The sequence below is a fragment of the Protomyctophum bolini genome (assembly GCF_963924005.1).
Source record: "Protomyctophum bolini genome assembly, chromosome: 10".
Classification (NCBI taxonomy): Eukaryota; Metazoa; Chordata; class Actinopteri; order Myctophiformes; family Myctophidae; genus Protomyctophum; species Protomyctophum bolini.
Window position 1 is genome coordinate 36,882,889 of NC_137871.1, and position 23,816 is coordinate 36,906,704.

At 43.0% G+C, this 23,816-nt stretch overlaps 1 protein-coding gene across 2 annotated transcripts in view; it reads right to left on the reverse strand.

The window, feature by feature from the left end:
* Positions 1-115: 115 nt before the first annotated feature.
* The window catches only part of adam19b (ADAM metallopeptidase domain 19b), a 37,156-nt gene continuing 13,455 nt past the window's right edge, over positions 116-23,816 (reverse strand). For both annotated transcript variants that reach the window (XM_080774042.1, XM_080774041.1), the window contains exons 5-23: positions 23,064-23,140; positions 21,439-21,670; positions 19,524-19,589; positions 18,791-18,862; positions 18,090-18,256; positions 17,200-17,284; positions 15,384-15,523; positions 14,288-14,465; positions 13,938-14,027; positions 13,404-13,599; positions 11,291-11,399; positions 10,003-10,204; positions 9,069-9,146; positions 7,113-7,221; positions 6,274-6,412; positions 5,860-5,977; positions 4,829-5,170; positions 3,442-3,527; positions 116-2,484 (exon numbers count right to left, since the gene is read on the reverse strand). In XM_080774042.1, the coding sequence (XP_080630168.1) occupies positions 2,478-2,484; positions 3,442-3,527; positions 4,829-5,170; positions 5,860-5,977; positions 6,274-6,412; positions 7,113-7,221; positions 9,069-9,146; positions 10,003-10,204; positions 11,291-11,399; positions 13,404-13,599; positions 13,938-14,027; positions 14,288-14,465; positions 15,384-15,523; positions 17,200-17,284; positions 18,090-18,256; positions 18,791-18,862; positions 19,524-19,589; positions 21,439-21,670; positions 23,064-23,140 (2,493 nt within the window). In that variant the 3' untranslated portion in view covers positions 116-2,477. The remainder of the gene's footprint in view (positions 2,485-3,441; positions 3,528-4,828; positions 5,171-5,859; positions 5,978-6,273; positions 6,413-7,112; positions 7,222-9,068; positions 9,147-10,002; positions 10,205-11,290; positions 11,400-13,403; positions 13,600-13,937; positions 14,028-14,287; positions 14,466-15,383; positions 15,524-17,199; positions 17,285-18,089; positions 18,257-18,790; positions 18,863-19,523; positions 19,590-21,438; positions 21,671-23,063; positions 23,141-23,816) is intronic.

The following is a 23,816-nucleotide window of genomic DNA, read 5'->3' on the forward strand; positions in this document are numbered from 1 at the left end:
CTGGTGGAGTGAAGGGAGGGTGGGAAGAAGAGCAAGAAGAACAGTCAGATCCCAAACAAAATGTACATTTTATTTGAAGTCCAGTTGAAGGCACTACTGTTCAGTACTGCCACTGAGTTTGCATAGGGTTATAACTGATAAATTTCCATATATTCCGTTAAACAGCAACATACAGCCATACATACATACATACACACATACTTTGCGTTTGTTTCAACAAAACCAACAAAACCTTAAAATTGAAAATAATAATTGTTTGTCATTGTATTTAAGTTCGGCAATTGCAAGTCAAGAAATAAACTTTCCTTTCAACATGAATCAACAATCAGTTCTGCATTCTGGCAGAGGTCATAATATGTGAATGTGAAAGTAATTTAAGGTGCTACTCTTTTTTAACGTAACGGAATGAATGGAAAACAAAAAACATGGCTTATTTATGCTTTCCATAAAACATAAAAAAGCTTTTGTCCAGAACAAAGACGACAGTCTCACTGATTGTCAGTGACCAAAAGTAATACAAGCTCAATTTCACCAGTAAAAAACGTTCTGTATGGAACTGAAAAAAGATGTATAGCTCACTCCATAAATGGTGATTTACATGGAACCTGATAAATTCAAATGGAACCAATTGAAGAGTCTCGCTTTTTAGGAGAATTTCATGGTTTTATAAATACAAACCAGGTGCATTCATCAAGAACCCTATAAATTGGTTCCAACCATACAGAACCTTTTTTGGAGTTTGATGGACACCTTGAAAAAGGTGCACAAGCTTTAAAAAGTGCAGCATAAGACAATATAAAAACATGTTCCAGAACAGTTATTGCTACATTTCATGTCCCTCATCCTAAGTAGAAGCGTATACATACAGCATGCATGTACACTCTTAGAAAAAGAAAAAGCTTCTCCATGGAACTGAAAAAGGTTCTAAAAAGCCTGCATCAGGATCCTTGATTCTTTATACAGACTCCACGATTCTCAAACATTTAAATGGTTTCATATAGAATCGTTTAGGAGACCTATTGAACCTCTTTAGGTTTATAAAGAAAGGGAAAAACAAAAACAAATGTTATGGGCCATATCCACTCTGGCCCAGGTGCTGGACAAAATGGTAATAGTCTACTCTACAGGAAGAAAATAAATATGATTCCTGAAGAAGATCCAACCGGATCAAGACCAGTGGAGCTGAGTATAATTGACCAGTGTTGTCACTGTTGTGAACTCTATTTGTTTTCTTCCCATACATGAAGCAACCTATAGAACCTTTGTCAATTTCAAACAGTCTTTTTTGTTTCTCCAAGAGTGTTGGACCATCTATAATCCCTATGAGTCCAGTCCAAATCGGATCATTTCTTCATACACAAAGAAGCATAACCACAGCACTACAGCAGGCAGGTTTTCTTAATGTAAGATATGCCATAATTACAGCTTCATCCTCCTGTAGCAACACCATGTACATAAACTACACTGTAAACACTTCATTTATAGTTGGTCGTACGTCGGGTGTCGCATGCCGAACGCAGCCGGTCTACAAAGCTCGAAGGTTGGTTTATTTTCGGCACACAAAAAAACGGCGCTCATGTTCATTTTTGATAATAAATACACATGTGGCAGTGTCTCAGCACTGTTCAAACAATGACACAATAATCTCAATGAATTCACAGGATGTCTGGTTAAGGCAGACTCACTCACACATCATTTACTGGAACATTGATTAAGCCCAAGTATTTTTCTTAAAGCACATTCAGTAGGTTGCTTCCGCTGAGTGCGTTTCCTGATCTGTGACTTAATTCAGCCATTAGCTACACACATACACCTCTCGTCTGATCTGAGGTCGTTGGTAAATCGGTAGGGGTCACGGCTCCCACCGGGACGGGGAAGGGACACGGGGGACACTCAGGGAGAGGCGATATAATCTAGAAAAGCGATGTGTGCACCTGGGACAACCCAGGGACACGGCTGTTGCGTGGACGGCGACAGCCACGGCGGGCACCAGGCGCACCGACCGGCCCCGAGTACCCACCCTTAAGCACCCCCTCGGCGGGCATTAAGTCGGTGGGGTCCCGTGGTCCGAGAACAATACCCATGAAGCATAGAAAAGCGCCGCGCGGCCCCTACCGACTCACCAACGACCTCAGATCAGACGAGAGGCCCCGCTGAATTTAAGCATACCGTATTACTAAGTGGAGGAAAAGAAACTAAACAAGGATTCCACAGCCATTTTTTCTGTTGTTACAGATTATGAAAGTGCACATTGTAACTTGACATATTTCCTTGATTTGAGTGATTTCATGTCTGCTTACATGTGGCACATTCCATCAGCCCAGTGCCTGTCAGAATGTACATCCAAGACTCCGTTCTGCATGTTCAGAGCAGTGCCCTACAATGAATGTTCCCTCAGCCAGTGGTTCACACGTCACACTAGTCTATAATAACGTGACTAAAGTGGGTGGTCCTCAATTTCTCCCTGAGTTCTTGCTTTAGGATCTTTAAAAAATAGAGAAAAAAGATGACACAAATCAATGTCAAGTGTGCGGAAAGTTTGTAATATTGAACAAACTCTCTGTAAAGCACTTTCATGCAAACACGACTATAGAGTTACTGTGTACTAATTCACATTTAGGACAACATCTGTAGGAGTAATATGAAGAGAAAAAAAAGTGTTTTGCAAAAATGGTGGCACTATAACAGGCCAATCTGAAGAATTTGGGGCAGATGTTCGGCTCTGGCATCCAGGAAGTGTGCGTCACACAGCCAGGGACACACGGACACATCAAGTTAGTTGGCATTTGCAATGCCAGTTGGTACCACAAGGTGGTGCACTGCTTCCTTTTTGGTTGCTCTTCAGAGTGTGCACCAACTTCCATTTTCTCTCTTGTATTATTAATTTATGTTGGCACACACTGCTGTACGGTCCGTTCCATTTCTGCTTTAATATGTTAGTACCCTAAGTCTGGCTTCATTGTGGTAGATGTTCATGTTATTTGGCAGCTTATTGACAGTTATCCGTGGCCTGTGTCAATTACCTGGACATCTGCTGGACCTATGCTACTAGCCCTCTACCCCAATACCAACACATCACAATATGGACAGATGGAGGACAGGGTGCAAAACATACTCTCTGCCACGCCTTCGGCCTGGCGAAGACAATAAAACCTTTGGCGCTGATCAGTCCAGTGGTTTGTCAGAATGTGTGTGAATGCAGGCAAGTGCACACACAGACATCAAAGGTGGCTTGAGCCCCTAGCTGCCATTTTTGTAAAAAACTGAAAGCTCTCACTTCCTCTGCACATTATCTGCACATCCCTGTGTGTCTGGAGACTAGTCCGGACACACACATTCACACAGACCAACCCTCTCCTGCAGAACCAGCACATACAAAAACTAGCTATGAGATAAAGGTTGACATTGATTGGCTAAAAAAGGCAACTGCAGATCATTTACCTGTTTGGTTTGCGCTGTCCAGCAGATGGGGCCAGAGACTCCTTTCCTCTCTGGAGGGAGTCTGTAGTCCTCTCCTTGTTTTTCTCCTGTTTAAAAACAAGCGAGTACATTATCAGTATTGATGGACACATTATATATCAAAAACCTGCACATTTTCTCACATGGTACTGTTTTAATTGACCAATGGATGGCCCCAAGTGATCCGAAACAACCAGGTAAGAAAGTTCAGAGCTATTGATGTTTTTGCAACCCAGGCCAGCACATGACCACTTTCAACATGGTGTTCCATTTTAGTCATTATAGGTGACCAAACACATTTCAAACATTACATTACATTAAAAAAAAAAAACTGTGGTGCACAGCATGTATTGTGAGACAAGAAAGAGGTGCTGGCAACAGCGAGAACGTAATCAGACACAAGATAAGGCACTGTGGTAGAAACCTCATAGTAACCTCATACTCAAAGAATGTCGTGTTTACAAAGATATTTATTGCAAGCAATGTGTTTTTTCTCAGTGCTGTTGAAGCACAAGATCTTTGTTTGCCCAAAATGCGCTGGGCCTGAGCGTGCAGTTACTACCACACATTAATGTGTTGGTCCTGGGCGTGCAGTTACTACCACACATTAATGTGTTGGTCCTGGGCGTGCAGTTACTACCACACATTAATGTGTTGGTCCTGAGCGTGCAGTTACTACCACACATTAATGTGTTGGGCCTGAGCGTGCAGTTACTACCACACATTAATGTGTTGGTCCTGAGCGTGCAGTTACTTACTACCACACATTAATGTGTTGGTCCTGAGCGTGCAGTTACTACCACACATTAATGTGTGTAGTGTACTGTATGTTGTCTCCTAGATCACGTTTTTACACTTTGACTGAATATAGACACCTTATTCTGTGTAGAATTAGTATTATTGCATGCATCTTGTCTTTTCTTTTGCCTGTATACTATAGTATACTTTGCCTGTATACTACAGTGTACTTTGCCTGAATACTACAGTATACTTTGCCTGTATACTACAGTACTTTATAATTTTCTTATTCTCGTGTACCGTAAGCTGTAACCTTAACTGCTGTGCCGACTCTAGGTGACTGATTTCCCCCCACGGGGTTGATTGATTGATTGATTGAAATATTTATTAACAGTTTGCAGAATTACAGTACATTTCATTACATTACAAACTCAATACAAAGACTGTTAACTGTGAGTGGACGACCCAATTAAGCATTACACTTGTTTACAAGAGGGTCCACCATGTTCAATTCATCAAAACAATAAAGGACAATAGGGACAATAAATGGACAATAAAGGAAGGAAGGTAGGTAGTATCTATCTATCTATCTATCTATCTATGATAGATATATGATAGATATGAGATGTACCGGTGAGGGTTTGTTGGCAGGACAAGGCGGCGGAGGTCTATTCGGGGGTTCCGGTCGGGTTCCGGGTGTTTCCGAAGGCGAAGGATGGGGCTTGACATCCAGGCTGGGTATGGAGGGAGGTGGAGAAGGCTGCCCCCCGTGGCTTCCGCTGGGTCTGGTCAGGTGGGCTGGTACTGGGGGAGCGGGTCGGGGCTGGTGGGGTGAGGACTGCTGGGTCTGAGCCCGTATCTCTCTCCGCTCCGCCGCGTAGGCAGGTATGGGAGGAGGCTTCGTGGTCGGACGCACAATGGAGTTTCTGGATCGAGGCGGACAGGAGAGGCTTGGACGAGGACTAGAGTGGGTCTGCGAAGAAGAAACACAAGAAGTACAGAAGATCATAAACACATTTTTCATATTCACATATGAGCGTTGAAGCAAAAGTGTTAAAGATGGAGTGCCATGATTATTTCCCCCCCTAAAATATGCTATATCAGGTACTATGATTATAATAGGAGAAAGATGTATTTGTAAAGTGTACACTAAGTGTTAAAATGATGTTTTTATGTGTCCACACCCACCAGTTCATTAAGTATACCTGGTTTTCACCTTAGCACCACCCACCTGAACTTAAGCCTTGCCCACAGCTGTTGTTGTATGATAACGGGGAAATGTATTATTATTATTAATTAGCAGGAACCAACTGAACTTCAACATCTTTACACTGTCCAATAATTAGATAGGGACATATTATCACAGGCAGTTGCTGCCGTCAAAATATGTAAGTAAAAAAACACTTTGTGTTTGAAATAGACACCCGTGTTTTCTAAGGTGCTGTCCAATACTTAGATAGAGAGGGGGGTGAAATTATGACAGGCAGTTACTGCCGTCAAAATATGACCCCCCCAGTCAAAAAACACTTTGTGTTTGAAATAGACACTCGTGCTTTCTAATGTGTGATTTGGGGCCGTAAAGATGAATACAAAATGGCTTGTCATGAAATGATGACAGGCAGTTATTACCGTCAAAATGAATATAAAGACATGCTTCCTTACGAGGCGGTCCGAGTCCTGTCTCTTCAACAGGAATGTAGGGTTAGCGTGACCGTTGGCGTGGTCAGCCGTCTGACCGTTAGCTTGGAGAGGTTTGGCTCCTTCGGTGGGGACTGAACACCTGGCGGTTAAAACACACAGTCAGGTACAGTAGGTACAGTACACAGGGCAGGGGGGGGAAATTTGAAGATGAAGAGGGACACAATATTTCCACACTCACTCCAGAGGGCCACATTGCATATTACTGTAGTAGCAAAAATAGCTGATCTACAAGCTCAAAAAGCGTCGCAGTGCGATGCGTTTTGAGCTGAGTAAGATCAGCAATTTCTGCTTTTTATTTAATTTCAAATGCATTTAGTTGAACTAAATACAGATACATTTGACATTTCATTGAGGTGGGGCAGAGGTTTTACATACACAGGGATTGGAGGAGGAGGCGGGGCACAGGTTTTCAGTGGGCGGAGCTTGTGCCTGAAGCAGCACCACAGGCCAACAGCAGCCAGCATGACGAAAACCAGCACCGGGAGGAGCAACAGGAATGGAAGGAGATTGCCTGCTGTTGTGAAAATACAAATGAGAACGTTTCAGTGAAATCATTGTTTACTTTCAGGGCACACAAAAACGGCGAAGTACAGAAATATTGGGTACATAAGTGGTTCCCACTACTGGTTCTCAACACCTCTGTCACTGCTGGTTTTCCGTTCTATATTTAAAAGGATAGAGACTGAACCGGAGCGATAGCCTCGCCTTACTTTTTGATTTTTAACTGTTTCTACTATTCTGTAGATTTTCTTTTATTCTTTCCTCTTTGCTTTAATAAAGCTGTTATTTGTTGTGTAAAGCATTTTGGAGTATCAAGAAAAGTGTTCTATCATTATTATTATATCCCACTATACCAGAATCAGAATAGGGTTGACGTGGTGTCTGGGTGCTATAAGGCCGAGCTTACCAGCACTCCACTTGCCTCCACACTTCCACAGACTATTCATAAGTACTCTGCCAAGGTTAACTTCTAGGCTTATTATCCCGCCCTCAATGTCTTCACATAATTGTACAGTTAATATAAAACGCATGATTCAGGCACATTTCAGCCACCTCTTTTGCCCATTAGGACCACTCTATGCAACGTCGTCAAAAACAGCACCTGTGGTGACATCATTCTACAAGGCCACAGGTTTATTAGGTCATTTTTACCCCCCGTGGCTCTAGACTAGAGCTAGAGCCATTATTGAGGAGCCGAGGGCAACGTTACTCACTGTGGCTGATGACAGGGCCGCTGTCGACACTTCCCCCTGTTCCCCGGTGCTCACACTGAGGCGGGGCCCAGCCGGAGTCACAGTGGCAGTTGTGGTTGTTGTTGCACAGCTGCAGGGGAGAGGACAGGAGAGCATTATATTATGATGACACAGAGAGGACAGGAGAGCATTATATTATGATGACACAGAGAGGACAGGAGAGCAGTACATTATGACACAGAGAGGACAGGAGAGCATTATATTATGATGACACAGAGAGGACAGGAGAGCAGTACATTATGACACAGAGAGGACAGGAGAGCATTATATTATGATGACACAGAGAGGACAGGAGAGCAGTACATTATGACACTTTGCTGCTGAACCACTGCATATCAGAGTCACTGCATGGACTCTCCAAAGGCCGTTTAAGCCATTTAGACCTGAAGTTTTCTGACAGTTTTCTGGGAAAACTTGCTGAAACCTTTTCATGTCAAGGACCCCCAAAATGATCTGTATTTGGCCGCGGACCCCCGTCTGAGAATATTTTGTTCCAGGGACCCCCAGAAGCACATATTTGAGTTAAAAACGTTTTCTGTGAAAGGATATAGATTCAAAGATTCGTAATTTTTTTTTTCAAAAATAGCAGATCTACAAGTGTGATGGAAATGGTCAGAATAAACAGACAAAAGTTCAGAGTTTAAATGCATGAGTCTAGAAGTCAGACTTACAATTCAATTGAGCAGAGAAATGCAATGGGAAGTCCTGGTCTGGTTCAATGAGCAACAGGGGTTCACATGTTTTATACCTGCGCACAGCTGATTGATTGATTGAATACTTTATTGGCAGAAATGTAAACAGTACAGAGTACAGTACACGTCCAAAAGGATATCAGCTACAACCGCTCTCAAAGAACACTTACGGGTGGCTGCAGTTCAAAACTGCCCCCTGTACACCCCCCCCTACCCCCCCCCCCTTGTCTTTCCTTTCCATACTGTACATGTTTTTTCCCCTTTTTTAACCGTATATACAGTATGATGATTTCCTTTTTTTCATAGAAGTGTATATTTGTACGTCATTAAATGTTCTGATGAATTGACAATGGAGGACCCTGATGTAAACAAGTCTTTGTGATTTTTCTGGTTCTATTCTCAAGTAGCATGCAGTTTTTATATTGACATAGACCTGTACTTTCATTTGAAATGTACCCATTTTGCATACTGTGAAATAAAAATGTCAATCAATCAATCAAACTCAGGCTGCCTGATAGGACATTGTTGCATGAGGGTCTGTTGATTGATTAGGTCAGATAAAGAGCTGAAGAAACAGTCGCTATACTGTCTTAGGACAGTGCTAAGCATAGCTGAACAAACAGAGGATGAAAATCATCACGTTAGTTTAGTTCTCACTAGAGATGCAAGTCCAAAGTCTCAAGGTGACTTTCTCTGGGGCAAACTCACAGAATACAGCTAAATGGAGAAGCGTTATTAAAAATGCATGTATATTTGCTATTTTTCAATAGCTAAAGTTTGAAATAATGGTTAAAAGCTAAGAGGTGACACAGATGCGTTCCAGGTTAAAGTGAAGGCTGAGGTGCTCCAAGATCACAATAACAACAAGACACACCAAGGCTGCCAGGATCTTCAAGCTTTTTAGTGGGCTGACAGTAACCCCCCTCCCCGCCACACACACACACACACACACACACACACACACACACACACACACACACACACACACACACACACACACACACACACACACACACACACACACACACACACACACACACACACACACACACACACACACACACACACACACACACACACACACACACACACACACACACACACACACACACACACACACACACACACACACACACACACACACACACACACACACACACACTCACAAGAAGACTGTTGAGGGTGGAACCCCACCCTTCCTCATTTTTGCTGCCCAGAAACCTACCCCATGCCCATGACACTTGGCGTTGCACTCATCCGCTCTCAGAAAAGAGGCGTTGCGACACTCTCCTCCAAAGCAGATCTGTTGAATGATGGCGTATGAGCAAGAAAGAGAGAGAGAGAGAGAGAGAGAGAGAGAGAGAGAGAGAGAAGGATAAAAAGTAGAGTGAGTATATTCAATTCAATTCAATCTTTATTGCAGACTCAGGGGAATCCATATCACAGTACAGAACAACAACACAATAGATACAAAATTAATAATATAGAGAGAATATATACAATAAAAAGAGTTCCACCATGTTCAGTTTCGAACATACAGACAAGTTCGCCAATGGTTCCACAGTCTGGAGGAGAACCTGACAGAACTACGTATCGTGTTAGTGATGACATTAATGATGTCATTTACTGACTCTGATACCCTACACATAAATGTATACATAAGATTGCGTAGCACAGCATATATCCTTGTCATCAGAGAGGTCATTCGAGATGATGTGGCCCAAATATTTAATCTCACTGCAGACACTAAGGACAGAGCCAGAGAGATAAAAGTCAGGAAAGGTTATACTATAGTATAGTACCATAAGCAGTAATGCTGCATTCTCACAGGCAGATGCAAAGATACAGTCTACCATTCATTGTCAATGGAAGCCATCGACATGAAGATACGAAGACGCATCCAACGTTTATAGCTGCTGCAAAAGCTACAAATTGAAGCTGAGCTGAGTTCAACTTCTAGATGCAAAGCTACAAAGCTACAACAAAGACATTTTCAGAACCGGGGAACGCAGTGACACACGTCATTACGGATGTATACGCTTGGTGACTCTGACCAACAGATTTTAACTACTGCCTCGTGTGAACGCAGCACAAGCGCATACATACACAAGTGCATAAAGCCATGTCACAAGTCACTCTCTCATTGGCGCGAGTCTCACCGAGTCGTCTCCACACTTGGTGCCGGTCATGACCAGGCCGGGGTCCAGGGTGTCGCCCTGCCCCCCGTCGCGGTAGACGTGCGTGCCCCTGCACAGGATCTTCCTGGTGCCCACTCGGACACTCGTGTCGATGGGAACGGCGTTGTTCTCCATGGGCTTGGAGGCGGAGCTTAAACACTGGATCTTCCCACATTTAGCATCTCTGGAGAAACAATGACAAAGCAGTTCTGAAACTAAGGCCAGAAATAAAGATGCCATGGATTCGACAGTGATGTCAGTGTTATGCTTATGCAACACAGAAGTAGAGAAACAGAATTCCTGGCCGCCTCGCAGACCAGTGGTACAGTATATTGCAGGGGTCGGCAACCCAAGATGTTGAAAGAGCCATTTTCGACATCTGGAGCCGCAAAAAAAAGTGTGAAGATGCGATCCATTTTTTTAAAGATTGTTTGCTCTCTTCTACTTTCTTCAGCAGTTCCACAACAGCACTCTCTCATTCCCAGCTGGGTGGTCAGCTGCAAATTTAGCATGCTTTCCCTGGAAATGTCTTTCAACGTTACTTTTTTTGTTATTTGATAGCTTCTCACTGCAGATTAAACATACAGGCAGTCAATCTGCATTGACTGTGAAGGCAAAAGCCTCTGTCCACGAACTGTTAAATCCTCTGTTTTCGTCTGTTATCTTTCTTTTTCTCCCTGTAGAAGCCGTAGTAGCATAGCAGGCAGCAGCCTCACACACCCACCGGTTTGTTTATAATAAGACACCTGGCTGGCACGGCACAGAGTGTGTCGCATGCTATGACGCAATATTTGTTGACATATCTGTTAATATTTAGGGCGTGTTTCGAAAAAACTGCACCGCAGCACACTCGCCTATTGGTGCCTAGAGCCGCCTGTTGCAGACCCCTGGTATATTGGGAACCTCTGTCCTAGGACAGTGGTTCTCAGCGTTTTCAGGCCGTGACCCCCCAAAATAATCACATTTGAACTGGGGACCCCCCCCCCACCCTGACAAGCCCTTGGAATTATAGGAGTTGAGGCATTACATTTAGTTTGACTGTGTTCCACAGAAAAATATTGTGAAAATAGCGTGAGCTTGTAGATCAGCTATTTTCACAATTTTTGCCTCATTCTCATATTATTTGACGACATGGGGAGAACATGCAAACTCCACACAATGAAGGCCAACCCCACCTCGGGTATGGGGCGTTTGTCTGATTGGTTTTAAATACCGGTAAGTCTCTAAACCGTTAAAAAGTAAAACCGGGAGGTAAATAAATGCTCTTCACCTTTCTTTGCAGCCTCTGTACTTCCCAAGTAGGTCTTTGCCGCAATTCCCAAAGGTGTCCCCGGCCTCGTTTACTCGCTCGAAACACAAGTCAGGGGCAGGACGGCCATCTGTGAGCATCAGGAAAGTACACACACACGGACACACACACACGGACACACACACACGGACACACACGGACACACACACACACACACACACACACACACACACACACACACACACACACACACACACACACACACACACACACACACACACACAAGCAATTACTTTCTGAACACCTGACCTGATGGAGACCAGATGGTATCCCATACTGTGCTGTACAGTTCCTACAGTATGTGGCTTCAGAGCCGCTGCAGGACACCCCCGCACAGTGGTGGGAAAAGTACTCACAATTTGCTTTAAGTAAAAGTATCAATACTGCAATATATTGTATAGAAATACTCTGTTACCAGAAAATAATCCAGAATTCTAAATGTACTTGAGTAAAAGTACAAAAGCATTGGCATCAAAATGTACCAAAAGTGAAAGTACTCAATATGCAGAATGTCCCGTTTCAGGTTGTCAAAATGTATTAAATGTTTTTTGAAAATAGCAGATCTACGAGCTCACAATGTGTCACATCGCGACACATTGTGAGCTTGTAGATCTTTTTTTTTAAATATACGACTATATAGACTACCGGTAGTTGTATAAAAAGTACAATATTTGGATCCGACGAGACGTAGTGGAGTAGAAGTAAAAGTATTGGAAATTGTAAATACTCCAGTAAAGTAAAAGAACCTCAACATGTTACTTAATACAGTACTTGAGGTAATGTACTTCCCCCCGCATCAAAATGTGATTGCTCACATAGCATGGAGCCTGGACCAGTTCCAATAACAATCCTCCATACTGTAGCATGGAGCCTGGACCAGTTCCAATAACAATCCTCCATACTGTAGCATGGAGCCTGGACCAGTTCCAATAACAATCCTTCATACTGTAGTAACTGTACCTTGATTTAGTGCTACAGTGCTTAAAGACACTTGAACCCTTTTACTTGGTTCACCGGAGTGCCTCAGGGATCTATGCTGGTGAAGTTTCTGTTTTCCGCTCTACTATACATGAAATATCTTCACTGACAATAGCCAATCTGCAAAGCGATGGCGTTGTTGTGAGCTTGTAGATCTGCTATTTTTTTCTGCAAATGTTTTATTCCCCAGAAATGGATGGGGTTAAAGTTACTGGTAAGTTGTTATGTGCACATATACAGTATATTAACCACTTACAGTATATATTAACACAATTGCATGTTTTAAAAGAAAATAATATATATCTATTTAAAAGCTCAAGGTGTTAAATCACACACACATACTACGTATACCCCTTGTCAACTACCACTGGTTGACAAGTAGTACTGCCCCAAGCTAATACGCTCATTATCTCCCTTGACCAAGCATGGATTCTGTTTTGGAAGAGTGGTAGAACTTTAGGTTCTGATCATCCGGTAGATTGGGTTCAAATCCCAGGTAGGAATTAAAGCTTTATCAAAGATCAATGTAGTGGCAGTGAGGGTCCATCTGGCTTTGGTAATGTCATGTGGCAACAACTGACAAGGTTCAAAACCAGGCAAATGTTATGTAAGTGATGTTAATTCACAAAGATGAATTAGGTTTCTTTTTATGAACATTAAACATTTAAACGTGATGAATAAATAAAAATGTCCTGGATTTAATGCTTTTTAAGCAATACATTTGAAACACGAATTGGAGAAATAAAGTATGTAATACATTCTATTATCTTTATCGTTCCTGCAAGGCAGTGGTTTTCAACCAGCGGTCCGGGGACCACCAGTGGTCCTTGAGGGTGTTCCAGGTGGTCCCCAGCTAAATTATGGAGAATAACCAAATGAGCATAAAATGAAACCAAATGGACCCATAAATTATTGTTAAACATCAAAATATGAATTGGGTCTGAGAGGCTAAATCACATCAAATGGTGGTCCGTGGCTCAAATGCCCAATACATAATTGTATTGGACCTTGATATGAAAAAGGTCGAAAACATCTTACAACCTCATATGGAGGCAAAACTGAATGACTGGGAAACACTGGGTTAAATTCCACTCGCCTCTTCCCCAGAGCGACTGACACTGCTGATCCAGGGTCAGACACATGCCCGTATAGCAGTAGGCCATCCCTGCCGCACAGGAAATGCCATCCACCAGGTAGAAGTTGGCGGGACAAGACTCCGCCTTCCCATCGCAGTATTCTGGTAGATCACATGACCCTGACGAGGCACGACACAGCACACCTGGGCTCTTCAGCTGCATGAGATTGAAGAGAAAAGGACAGAGAGGAGCAGTTAGAATTATTACAATGTTTATTTGTGAACATTTATTCTATTTTCTATGTGGGACGTGATACGTTAATATAAGCATACTGGGATTACATAATACATTCTAACAGTAAATAATATTGAAGAACTGACCGGTAATGTTAGTCATTCTTAATGGAGTTATTCAACAGATATTTACATACAGTACAGCTGCCGAGTTAAAAAAGAAAGAAAGAAAGAAAGAAAGAAAACTAGAAAGAATGAAAAAAAGAAATAATTTACGATTAGCATTTGTGAACAAAACAAGAAATAAGGACCTAATGATACCTTGCAGCTTTCACAGCAGACTCCATGAGCACATTCAGCTCCAGCTTTCAGAGTGCAGTTGTTTGCGTTACAGCAGGGACTGGTGCATTCCTATAGTAATAAAACAATAATTTAATCACAACATTGCTCATCTCTCTCTCAGCTAAGTGGGCTGAAAAGCGTAGATCTATGTCGTCCCATTCTGTACTTCATAAGGATCACAGTTGAGACACATCAGTGAATTTATTTTGTCATCTCAATGACATACACCACATGTATCATCTTTGTGCTCACTACGCATGCAGGCACACACGCGCACACGCACACGCGCACACACACACACACACACACACAAACAAAGCCCCCATTACCTCTTCCTCTCCACAGTCACACTCCTCTCCCTCCTCCAGGTAGCCGTTGCCACAGCGTTGCCCCCCGTACATGGCTCTGGTGTTGGGCATGTTGAACAGACACTTGCCCCCTCCGGAGCTCAGGTAGCGTTTCAGCTCCCTCTGGTTACACGAGTTGAACACACGTGGAAACGGGTGGCTGCGCCGTGCAGGGGAAGAAACACATACTGTACATTATAGCATCTTACAGCATGTTCCCTAATTTTATAATTAGAGAATTTATTAATAGAGAGATTTAATTAACCCATTTTGACCTGAGATCAGATTCTAAAAATGTCTTAAACTGACAGTTTTCTGAAAAAGTAGATTTTTCAAAATTAGCAGACCTACGTACTATTTTTCAATAGCTAAAGCATAACATAATGCTAACAACAAAAGGGGTTCCCGCCCAAATGGGTTAATGAACCATTCCTATGTTTGTGTGTGTGTGTGTGTGTGTGTGTGTGTGTGTGTGTGTGTGTGTGTGTGTGTGACGTGTGTGTGTTGATCTGTGCATCTCACTGCATAGGAGCTGCGCACACACAAATACAGTTTGATCCATTAAGTCCTGAAACGCATCAATGTCACTTTAGCGTTTAACAACTTTAACCATTATTTTATACTTTGGCTACTGAAGAATAGCAGATATAAAAGCTCATAGTTAACATATCGTGAAAATGTGTGCAAAATCTTTGAATATTCTTTCACAGTGAACTATTTTAACTAAAATCTTCTTCTTCTGGAACTAAATATTTTGAAATGGGGGTCGGCGGCCAAATACATATATAATTCTGGGGGTCCCGAGTCCCGACCTTGACATGAAAAGGTTTGAGGACCACCGACATAGAAACACAGGTTTTTCAGAAACTTGTGTTAGAAGATTTGTTTTGTAGAATGGGTTAACACAGGTGCTGGACCAATATAATTAGACAGAACCACAGACATGAACAAAGGCCTGTACGTCGTAGCTCCATTGAGCGCAATTTATTGGCACTTGACGATGTGCCAATAAATTGCACTTAACAGAATTACAGTGTGCGGCAGACCTTTTTTCCGATCAATGTGTGCATGATCTCACCCAGTGGCAGCGGCCATGATGCAGCCTCCATCTTCTCCTCGGGCCTGGCAACAGCCACTGCTGTCATGACTCATTCCAAAGTTGTGGCCCATCTCGTGGGCCATGGTTGCTGCCACGCCCACCGCAGACTCAGAGTGGTCCTGTTGGCCATATGGGTTGAGAAGATGAGTCAACATCGGAGTAGAGGAAATCTCTATTGCTTTTCTTCCTCTATTTTTCTTTTTGAGTGGTGCAAGGAACAGCAATGTCCGTGTTCAACCGTGTATTCATGTGTGTGACGTGTGTTCATGTGTGTGACTATGAGCACCAGTACCAATGAGTACCAAAAGTGGCGCTGTTGTGCCAGAAACAGAGAGAGAGATAGTGCTGCACTGTTGCCTGCTAATATGAGAGAGAGAGAGGGAGGGGGAATTTGCACCACTCAGTTTACACGGGTGTGACTTTTTTTATAAACACCATCATAACAGGAGATGCTATACTTTATTAAAACAAAAAGTTAAATCAGAAAGGTTAAATCACTATATTCTGATAGTAATAATTGCTATAGACTGTTCAGTAAGAGGAGTTTCCCTATCACAATATGGAGCTTTTTATAATCAAAGAAAATCACTTACCCTACCCTTTAACCAAAAAGCAATTAGAATCTAAATTCCAAGTGTGATTCCTTGTTTGAGGAAGCATAAAGCCAAGCCTTGTTTCTCAAGCCAAATGTTATATTTTTCAAGCGATAGTTGCAAAGTTGCAACACAGTGAACACACAAGCTCTAGACAATGTTTAGAATATTTGAGAGACCTGTTTACATTGTGGTAGACAAAATACTCCTAGTCAAATAGAACTCCACTACAAGTAGCTCAGCCTCAGTCAAAATGTTACTTGCTATATAGAGAGGTATTCAAAAGTACATTTTCTTTAAAAAAGAATAATCAATCAACCCGTTGCTTTATTGTTTTCACAATGGATTTACAGAACCTCATAACTCTCTGAAACCACCTAATGAACACAATAAAACCATTATGATTACACAAAGCCTATTAGAATTGCTTATAAAAACCACAGCATAGAAATGCAATCGAATGGACAAAGAGCATTGTCCAGTCAGGTTTCAAAGGCACAAAGAACTGCGCTAACAATAGTCTTAAGGCATTTTATATCGATATATAATATAATATAATATATATAATAAGAAGGCCTGGATATTTTTAGAATCGGCCCTGTTGCTAGGGCCCCGCCTGCCCTGTTTGGGTGCGCGCACACCCAATTATCTTCCGTGTTTAAGCGCCGTTTTAAAAGCCGTTTTTCTCTGAAATTACGCTGCATCCGCGAAAACGTGGATGTTCTGGTCTAATTTCGGACTTCATTGTGCATCGCGGTTACAATATTAACGCTTCTAGAGAGACATCAAAATAATAGCGTGATTTTCAGGAAGTTACTTTCGCCTCCTGATTTTTGGGGGAAATGGAAAGTGAAACATTTCAGAATAAAAGCTCCCTGCAATCGCCTGGCACCACAGCAGATGGCGCTGCAGGACTGAGCAGCGCTAAATGTGTGAGGCGGAAACCGTTCTATAGTGGCAACAGGTGAGAACTCTCAGCCTGGTCGTCAAACTATTCAAACTTGAAGAAGTCCTCATGAAATTAAACAGCTGATGCAAAGCTGAAAACCTGTACAGTATCTCTCAGATTTTTATTGATGCAGCATCTCATTTTCGAGGGGGTTCACAGTACAGTACTCAAGTATTGTCGTATTGTCCACCACTGCAAAGCGATGCATGCACTTCCATTGCATATACAGTCAATAATAAAGATGGTTTCTCACCGAGTTCACTCCACCAGACTGGTACTCAGAACACATGGCCTTGAGAGGTGCCAGCCCAATGGTGGTCCCCTCGAATGACATCCCCCTGAGAAATGAAACACACACCACGGCTGATTAGTTCCAGTTGGCGGAACGACCCACAGGAATGTATAATCATCAGTACTAATGTCAAGAGAAGATCTACAGTATACAACTTAAACAGCTTCCATCCACCCTTCCAAAAACCTGACGCCTCTTACAACATAATTTATAGCACAATATGTGGCAGCACAATGTTGTATAACTGTTGGTAAATGTTTTACAGCTGACGGTAAATCGTTCATCATACACTGCTGCTGCTGATTGACTGTATATCGTGTATATATATATATATATATATATATATATATATACACACACACACACACACACACACACACACACATATATACACACACACACACACACACACACACACACACACACACACACACACACACACACACACACACATATATATTTATATATCCACACAGTGTGAGCTGGGTGACATTGAACACAATAATCATAATCAGCATCATATGCTGTCAATAGTCTGGACAGTTTATTCATTACACTAATTCAATCAGTCCAAGTGCAGATGGCTCGGTCCGACCTATTTTTTATTCGTATTCCTTAATCTTTGACCCATTGAAATTGGGAAAGAAACGCCATCAAACGTGTGTCCGTAGTAGTGTGTCATTGCAGCTTCAATTTGTAGCTTTGCAGCTTCTGCAGCAGCTACAAACGTCGGATGCATCTCTTTATGTAACTTCATGTCGCTATTGACAATGGACGGTAGACTGTATCTTTGCATCTGCCCGTGTGAACGCAGCATTACAGACAGCAGCTATAGTATACAGTATACTGACGTGATGAGCTGAGCGTTGTCGTTGGGCAGCGCGTGGAGCTGCTTCCGCCTCCAGGCCAGGAAGGCCCCCAGGGTGCTGTAGGGGTTGGCAGACATGTTGATCCTGTCCTGGTGCGACCACACCTCCAGGCCGATCACTGCCACGCGGATGCCCAGGCCCTTGTAGTACTGGACATTAGGGACGGGTCCCATTCATCCATTAATTGGATACTATATAATATTTAAAAAATATACATTATATTTTTCTATTTTTTTATAAAAAGAGAATCTGTTGCAAAGGCTATTGTCAACCAAACCCTGCCCATAGTAACTACATTTTAGGGGGATACCATTTATTTTGTTAGCTTAGGCCTACTGCAGGTGACTTGAATGCTATATGGTGAAATGTTGAGTTACTTGGGCTACAGGCCTACCAAAGTGTACCTGCATTGTTGGTATCTGGTGTCATTAGCCTGGTTGAGGTAACATTTATATGGATGGATGACCACAATTGATGCTGGTTTATTAAACCGTATCACCTAAAACTTGAGTATGAATAGACCGTAGCAGTTTCAGCAGATTCTCTGCAGAGCATGGAGTTGTTTATAGTTTTCATGCACGCACGGTTTTCCTTGAAATGCCGGATATGTCTGGTATACTTAATACTTGTATTACTTTGCCACTTGTCAATGTGCGCCGCTCTTGATTGCCGGTAAATCTAACCTTGTCCACATAGTTGGCAGCCTCTAGCAGTTTCATCTTGGTCATTTCCAGATCTTGCCCCTGCTTCTCAAACTGGGTAGGAAATATGCACACGACAGCATGCACACACACACACACACACACACACACACACACACACACACACACACACACACACACACACACACACACACACACACACACACACACACACACACACACACACACACACACACACACACACACACACACACACACACACACACACACACACACACACACACACACACACACACACACACACACACACACACACACACTTTTAGAAGCTTCAAAAGGCAATGTGTGATGCATCAACAGAGACACAGGAAGTGAATCAGAGGCGATGATCAGACGTCTCGCACTAGGCTGGCTAATTAGACCTGAATAGAATAGCTGTGGTTGACATGATCGATGTCCTCACAAACAAAGAATCATTTCTGAACGGTGATGACAGACAAAACGTCCCTTCTTACCACATCAACACCACAACCACACCCCCCTGCTTTCAAGAATTCTTAGTCATGTTTCTTAACTAAATACTACTACTAAATAGCGGAAATAGCACATCTGCCAGCTCCAGATGAAACGACGGCGTTGCGAGTTTTTAGATGTACACTTTTTCACTAGTTGAATTTTCTTTTTAAACATATTGAACGTGTTTGAAATATTAAACATTGTTCATATTAATATGTTGTTGACACTATGCTCTCACCTCTGCGTGGTCGGCCACCAGCAGCAGCTCCACGTACTTCATGTTTTGGCTGAGGTCCCGCCGGTCCTTTAAGCAGAGACAGAGGACGTTTACGGAAGTGCAACACAAATAAACAATGAAAACATAATGAAATAGAGGGTATGTGCAATTTTGCGCATGCATAAAGTGAGTGGCAAAGTGAGTTTAACATTGATTAATACAATCAGAAAGGACTTTTCTGTTTGGATGTAATGTTGTTTTTTGCCACTCAGTAGGCGTTCCTGCATAACTTCCGGGCATGGTGATGATGTCACACGTGTTGTTCTGAATAATGTTATCACAAGCCAACTGTCCCAGAATGCATTGCCATTGAATACCTGCACAAGGTGAGGCTGCCATTCACTTTTCACCGGCCGAGTCATACCAAAGACTCTAAATAATGGGACCCAGTGCCTCCCTGCTTGACACTCAGCATCAAGGGTTGGATTGGGGGTGGGAAGTGAGGACGCTGGCGTCGACTGTTCGCCGCTTCACCTCCCAATGTATGAATGAATGAACCATTGTAAAGCGCTTTTAGCACTTGGAAAAGCGCTATAAAAATGCAATTAATTATTATTCATTAGAATGTTATTATTAACTTTTAAAGATCAGGGCTTTTGGCTGTTGTCAGGTGGTTGGGTGACCAGGCCTTCGCCATCAAGGCCCCTGGCCTAGACTATGGGATGGCCTCAGGTTATCTTGCTATTTCTTTTAAAAACCCATTTATACAGAAAAATCTTTGGGTCCCCAGAAAGTAGTTTTTCTCAGTAGGCGTCCCGCATAACTTATGGGATGGATGTCACGTCACGTTTGCCCATTATGGTTTCCAAACAATCAATCAATCAATCAATTAATCAATCAATCCCCTTAATTGCATGTTATTATTTCATTACCTTGTCCTCTGATTATTGGCTCTTGGTTTTGCATTCTCTCTTATTTGAAAGTTTTCTTTTAATTTAAAATACTTCCTAGAGTAGCCAGAGATGTATGTAAGTCTATAATAATGAATAAAGCGCAACTAATTGCAATATTCAGTTCAGTATGTGTAACCATTGGCGTAAAGGTGTCTGGAGAAGTGGGTATTATACTCTTATTCTGCCAAAGCATTCCAAAGTGGCCAGCTGTGCTGCAAGAGCAGAGCTCCGTGGGGTAAGATTTGAGAAAAAACAATAATCATGGCAGGCCAACTTTATTATATGGGTCAGTAGTGTTTACAAAGTCACTTTACTTGTGCTGCGGCTAATGTTTGCTTCATAAATCTAACACTTAAGGGACAATGGGATGTTTATTTTACTGAAGGAATGTACTATCATTCTGAATGACTAAACAACCAGAGAGAGTTCAGCCGCTGTTGATGTGTGAACATTAGTACTTTATTGGCAATTAAAAATTAGCCAATAAAGTAAATACATTTTTAATAATAACATTTTCTTTTCAAGTTTTAGCAAACACAATAATGTTACTTCCCAATGGGAATGGGGGCCACTTCAGCCCTTTTGCAACCAGAAATATCTGGGTTTTAATGATGTTTAGGACACAAGAACCACTTTCCTGGGGGTTTTAGGTGCTAAGGTGTATAATATGAGTTTTTGAGATATTTAGTCATCTTCATGACGGAACTGTCATGAAAATGTGGTCTCGCTTCCTTCCTGGACTACATGTTGTCTCAGTAAGACAGCCCACCTGGGGTGTCTCCCCTCCACAAGTGCACCAAAGCATTATGTTCATTGTAGGGATTCAACAATCCAGTCAAACACACAAACTTCATTACAGTATGTTTCTGGCCATAGGGTGCAAATTTCAAATTGTACTACAAATACTATATGAGCGAAAGGAGTTTTTTCCAGTGGTGACATTCATAGCCCTTCAACAGTTTGAAGACACATCTTCAACTCACTCGTCTGGGCAGCGGCGGCGGCGTCATTCCTCGGATGAAGTTCCTCCGCCCCTCCTCCTCCTCGGCGCCACGCTCCTCCTGGTTGCCATGGTGATGATGATGCCTGCATGTCCCGCCAGGCAGCCGGAGGCTCTCTGCCCTGAACACGGCGTGCGGCTGCATCGTATCCATGGCAACGGGAGCCAGAGGCTCTATCAGGTAGCTGACGCTGGTGTTCAGAGATATCAGCCCCCTGGGGAAACAGACGACATCTGGTCAATGGTTCCTTCCGCACGAAGCGGAAGGTAAAATGACTTTAATGTTTTCATGTATATTATGGCTCTGTGTCATGAAACCATTTAAAAGGCTTTTCATTGCAGGAAACACAGAAACAAACGTGCAACATGGCAAATTCATGCATCAAATCTAGATCAAAAGGTCATTCTAAAAGTTCATCCTATCTCTGGCCACCCACAGACTGATTGGATTGTTAAACTGAAGCATGAGCGAAACCATATGGTTAAATGGAGACGACCACGTTACAGAATGAGTTCTGCATGTGTGGGTGGAATGAATGGATGCAGACACACCATGGCTCAGGTGCATTCATTTACTGCCGTTTAGAAATTATCACATTGGACAGTTGGAATGATACACAGCTCTCTGGCTTCCTCACGCATGTATACATAAGGACAGATGCACATGCACACACACACACACACACACACACACACACACACACACACGTAATTGCGCAGGCACGCACAGGCACGCACACGCACGCACGCACAGTCACGCAGCTGTGGAAAGCATCTGGAGGTCGAACGCCCACATGTCCCCAGTATTATACATCTCCACGATGAAAACCCCAGAGGCCCAGAGGAGTGTGTGTCAGCATAATCTGTGTGTCACTGTGTGTGTGTGTGTGCACATTGTTCCACATCTGCAAGATGAATGAAATAATACATCTTTTGTCAAATCCACTTTCTCTGGAGTAGCACAGAAACGAAAACAAAGCACAGTGCGCTCACGCACACGCACGTGGCACACACACACACACACACACACACACACACACACACACACACACACACACACACACACACACACACAAGGGGCTGTGATTTCTGTCAATGCATGTCTGTTCTTCTGTGGCCGTCTCTCGTCTGTGGCGAGGAAATCTCACTGCTGCCACTCCTCTGGACTCGCTGAACCAGCGGTGAGACCTCTGACCCACTAACACACTGAACTGCTTTACTGTACATGCAATACTCATACTGTACTCAACAAGCAACCTTCTATCGCCATCTATTCCAACAGTAGAAAGGCCGTTTCAGACGGGCAGCGACTGACGCATCTGGCAATTCATTTTGCAATGCGGGGCGTGGCGTTTATTTTGGACGTGTGGAGAAGTTGAGGGGCGATGACGCAAGCGTATTTTCATGGGCACGGTCCCGTGAAAGTGTCACACGCGTGCTCGTTTCGTGCACACGCCCGCTGGGCGACTAGACCTGGATTGTGGTGATCTTTTTTTTTTCACGCTATGCGTCCCGCACCCCTCATGAGCAGACTGGTCGCTGATCCAGGCCACAATGCCTGCGTCACTCGCTCCCCATATGAAAGGACCTGAAGCGTGTGTTAGTTACCTGAGTCCTGAGCAGGTGCTGACAGCCACACTGGACTCCTCCATGCCTTGTACCGTCCCATGGTAGAAACACTGATCCTGGAACAGAGAGGTGGTAAATGGTGCATTTATATAGCGCCTTTATCCAAGGCACTTTTACATAGATTGTGCATTACATTCACCCATTCATACACCAATGGCGGAAGCCATGCAAGGCACCAACCAGCACATCAGGAGCAATTAGGGGTTCAGTGTCTTGCTCAAGGACACTTCGACACTAACTCTGGGCGAGCCCGGGTTCGAACTGGCAACCTTCTGGTTACCATCAAGCCACAAAAAACACATAGAGAGAGGGCTATATATAAATGGTAAATGGACTGCACTTTCTCCAAAGTGTACAATGTATTTCACATTCACCCATACATCTACACACCGGTGGCAGAGGAAACCAAGGCACCGACCTGCTCAATTTAGCAGTTTGGCGTTCAGTATCTCATCCAGGACCCTTCGACACACAGCCAGGAGGAGCTGGCGATCAAACGTGGAATCTTCCGATTCCAAGACGATCGCCAGAGCCAATGCTGACTTCTACACGCCTAAAATATAATCGCCTGATGATTATATTTTTGTGGTTTGTAAATGTATGGTGCAAGAAAGGCTTGTGGAGAACTGTTGAGAACATCTAACGCGTTATTAAGCAATAATCATGCTTGCTTTAACCGAATGAAGTCAGAACTTGTTTATTTAAGCTACAATATATTCGTTTTACATCAGT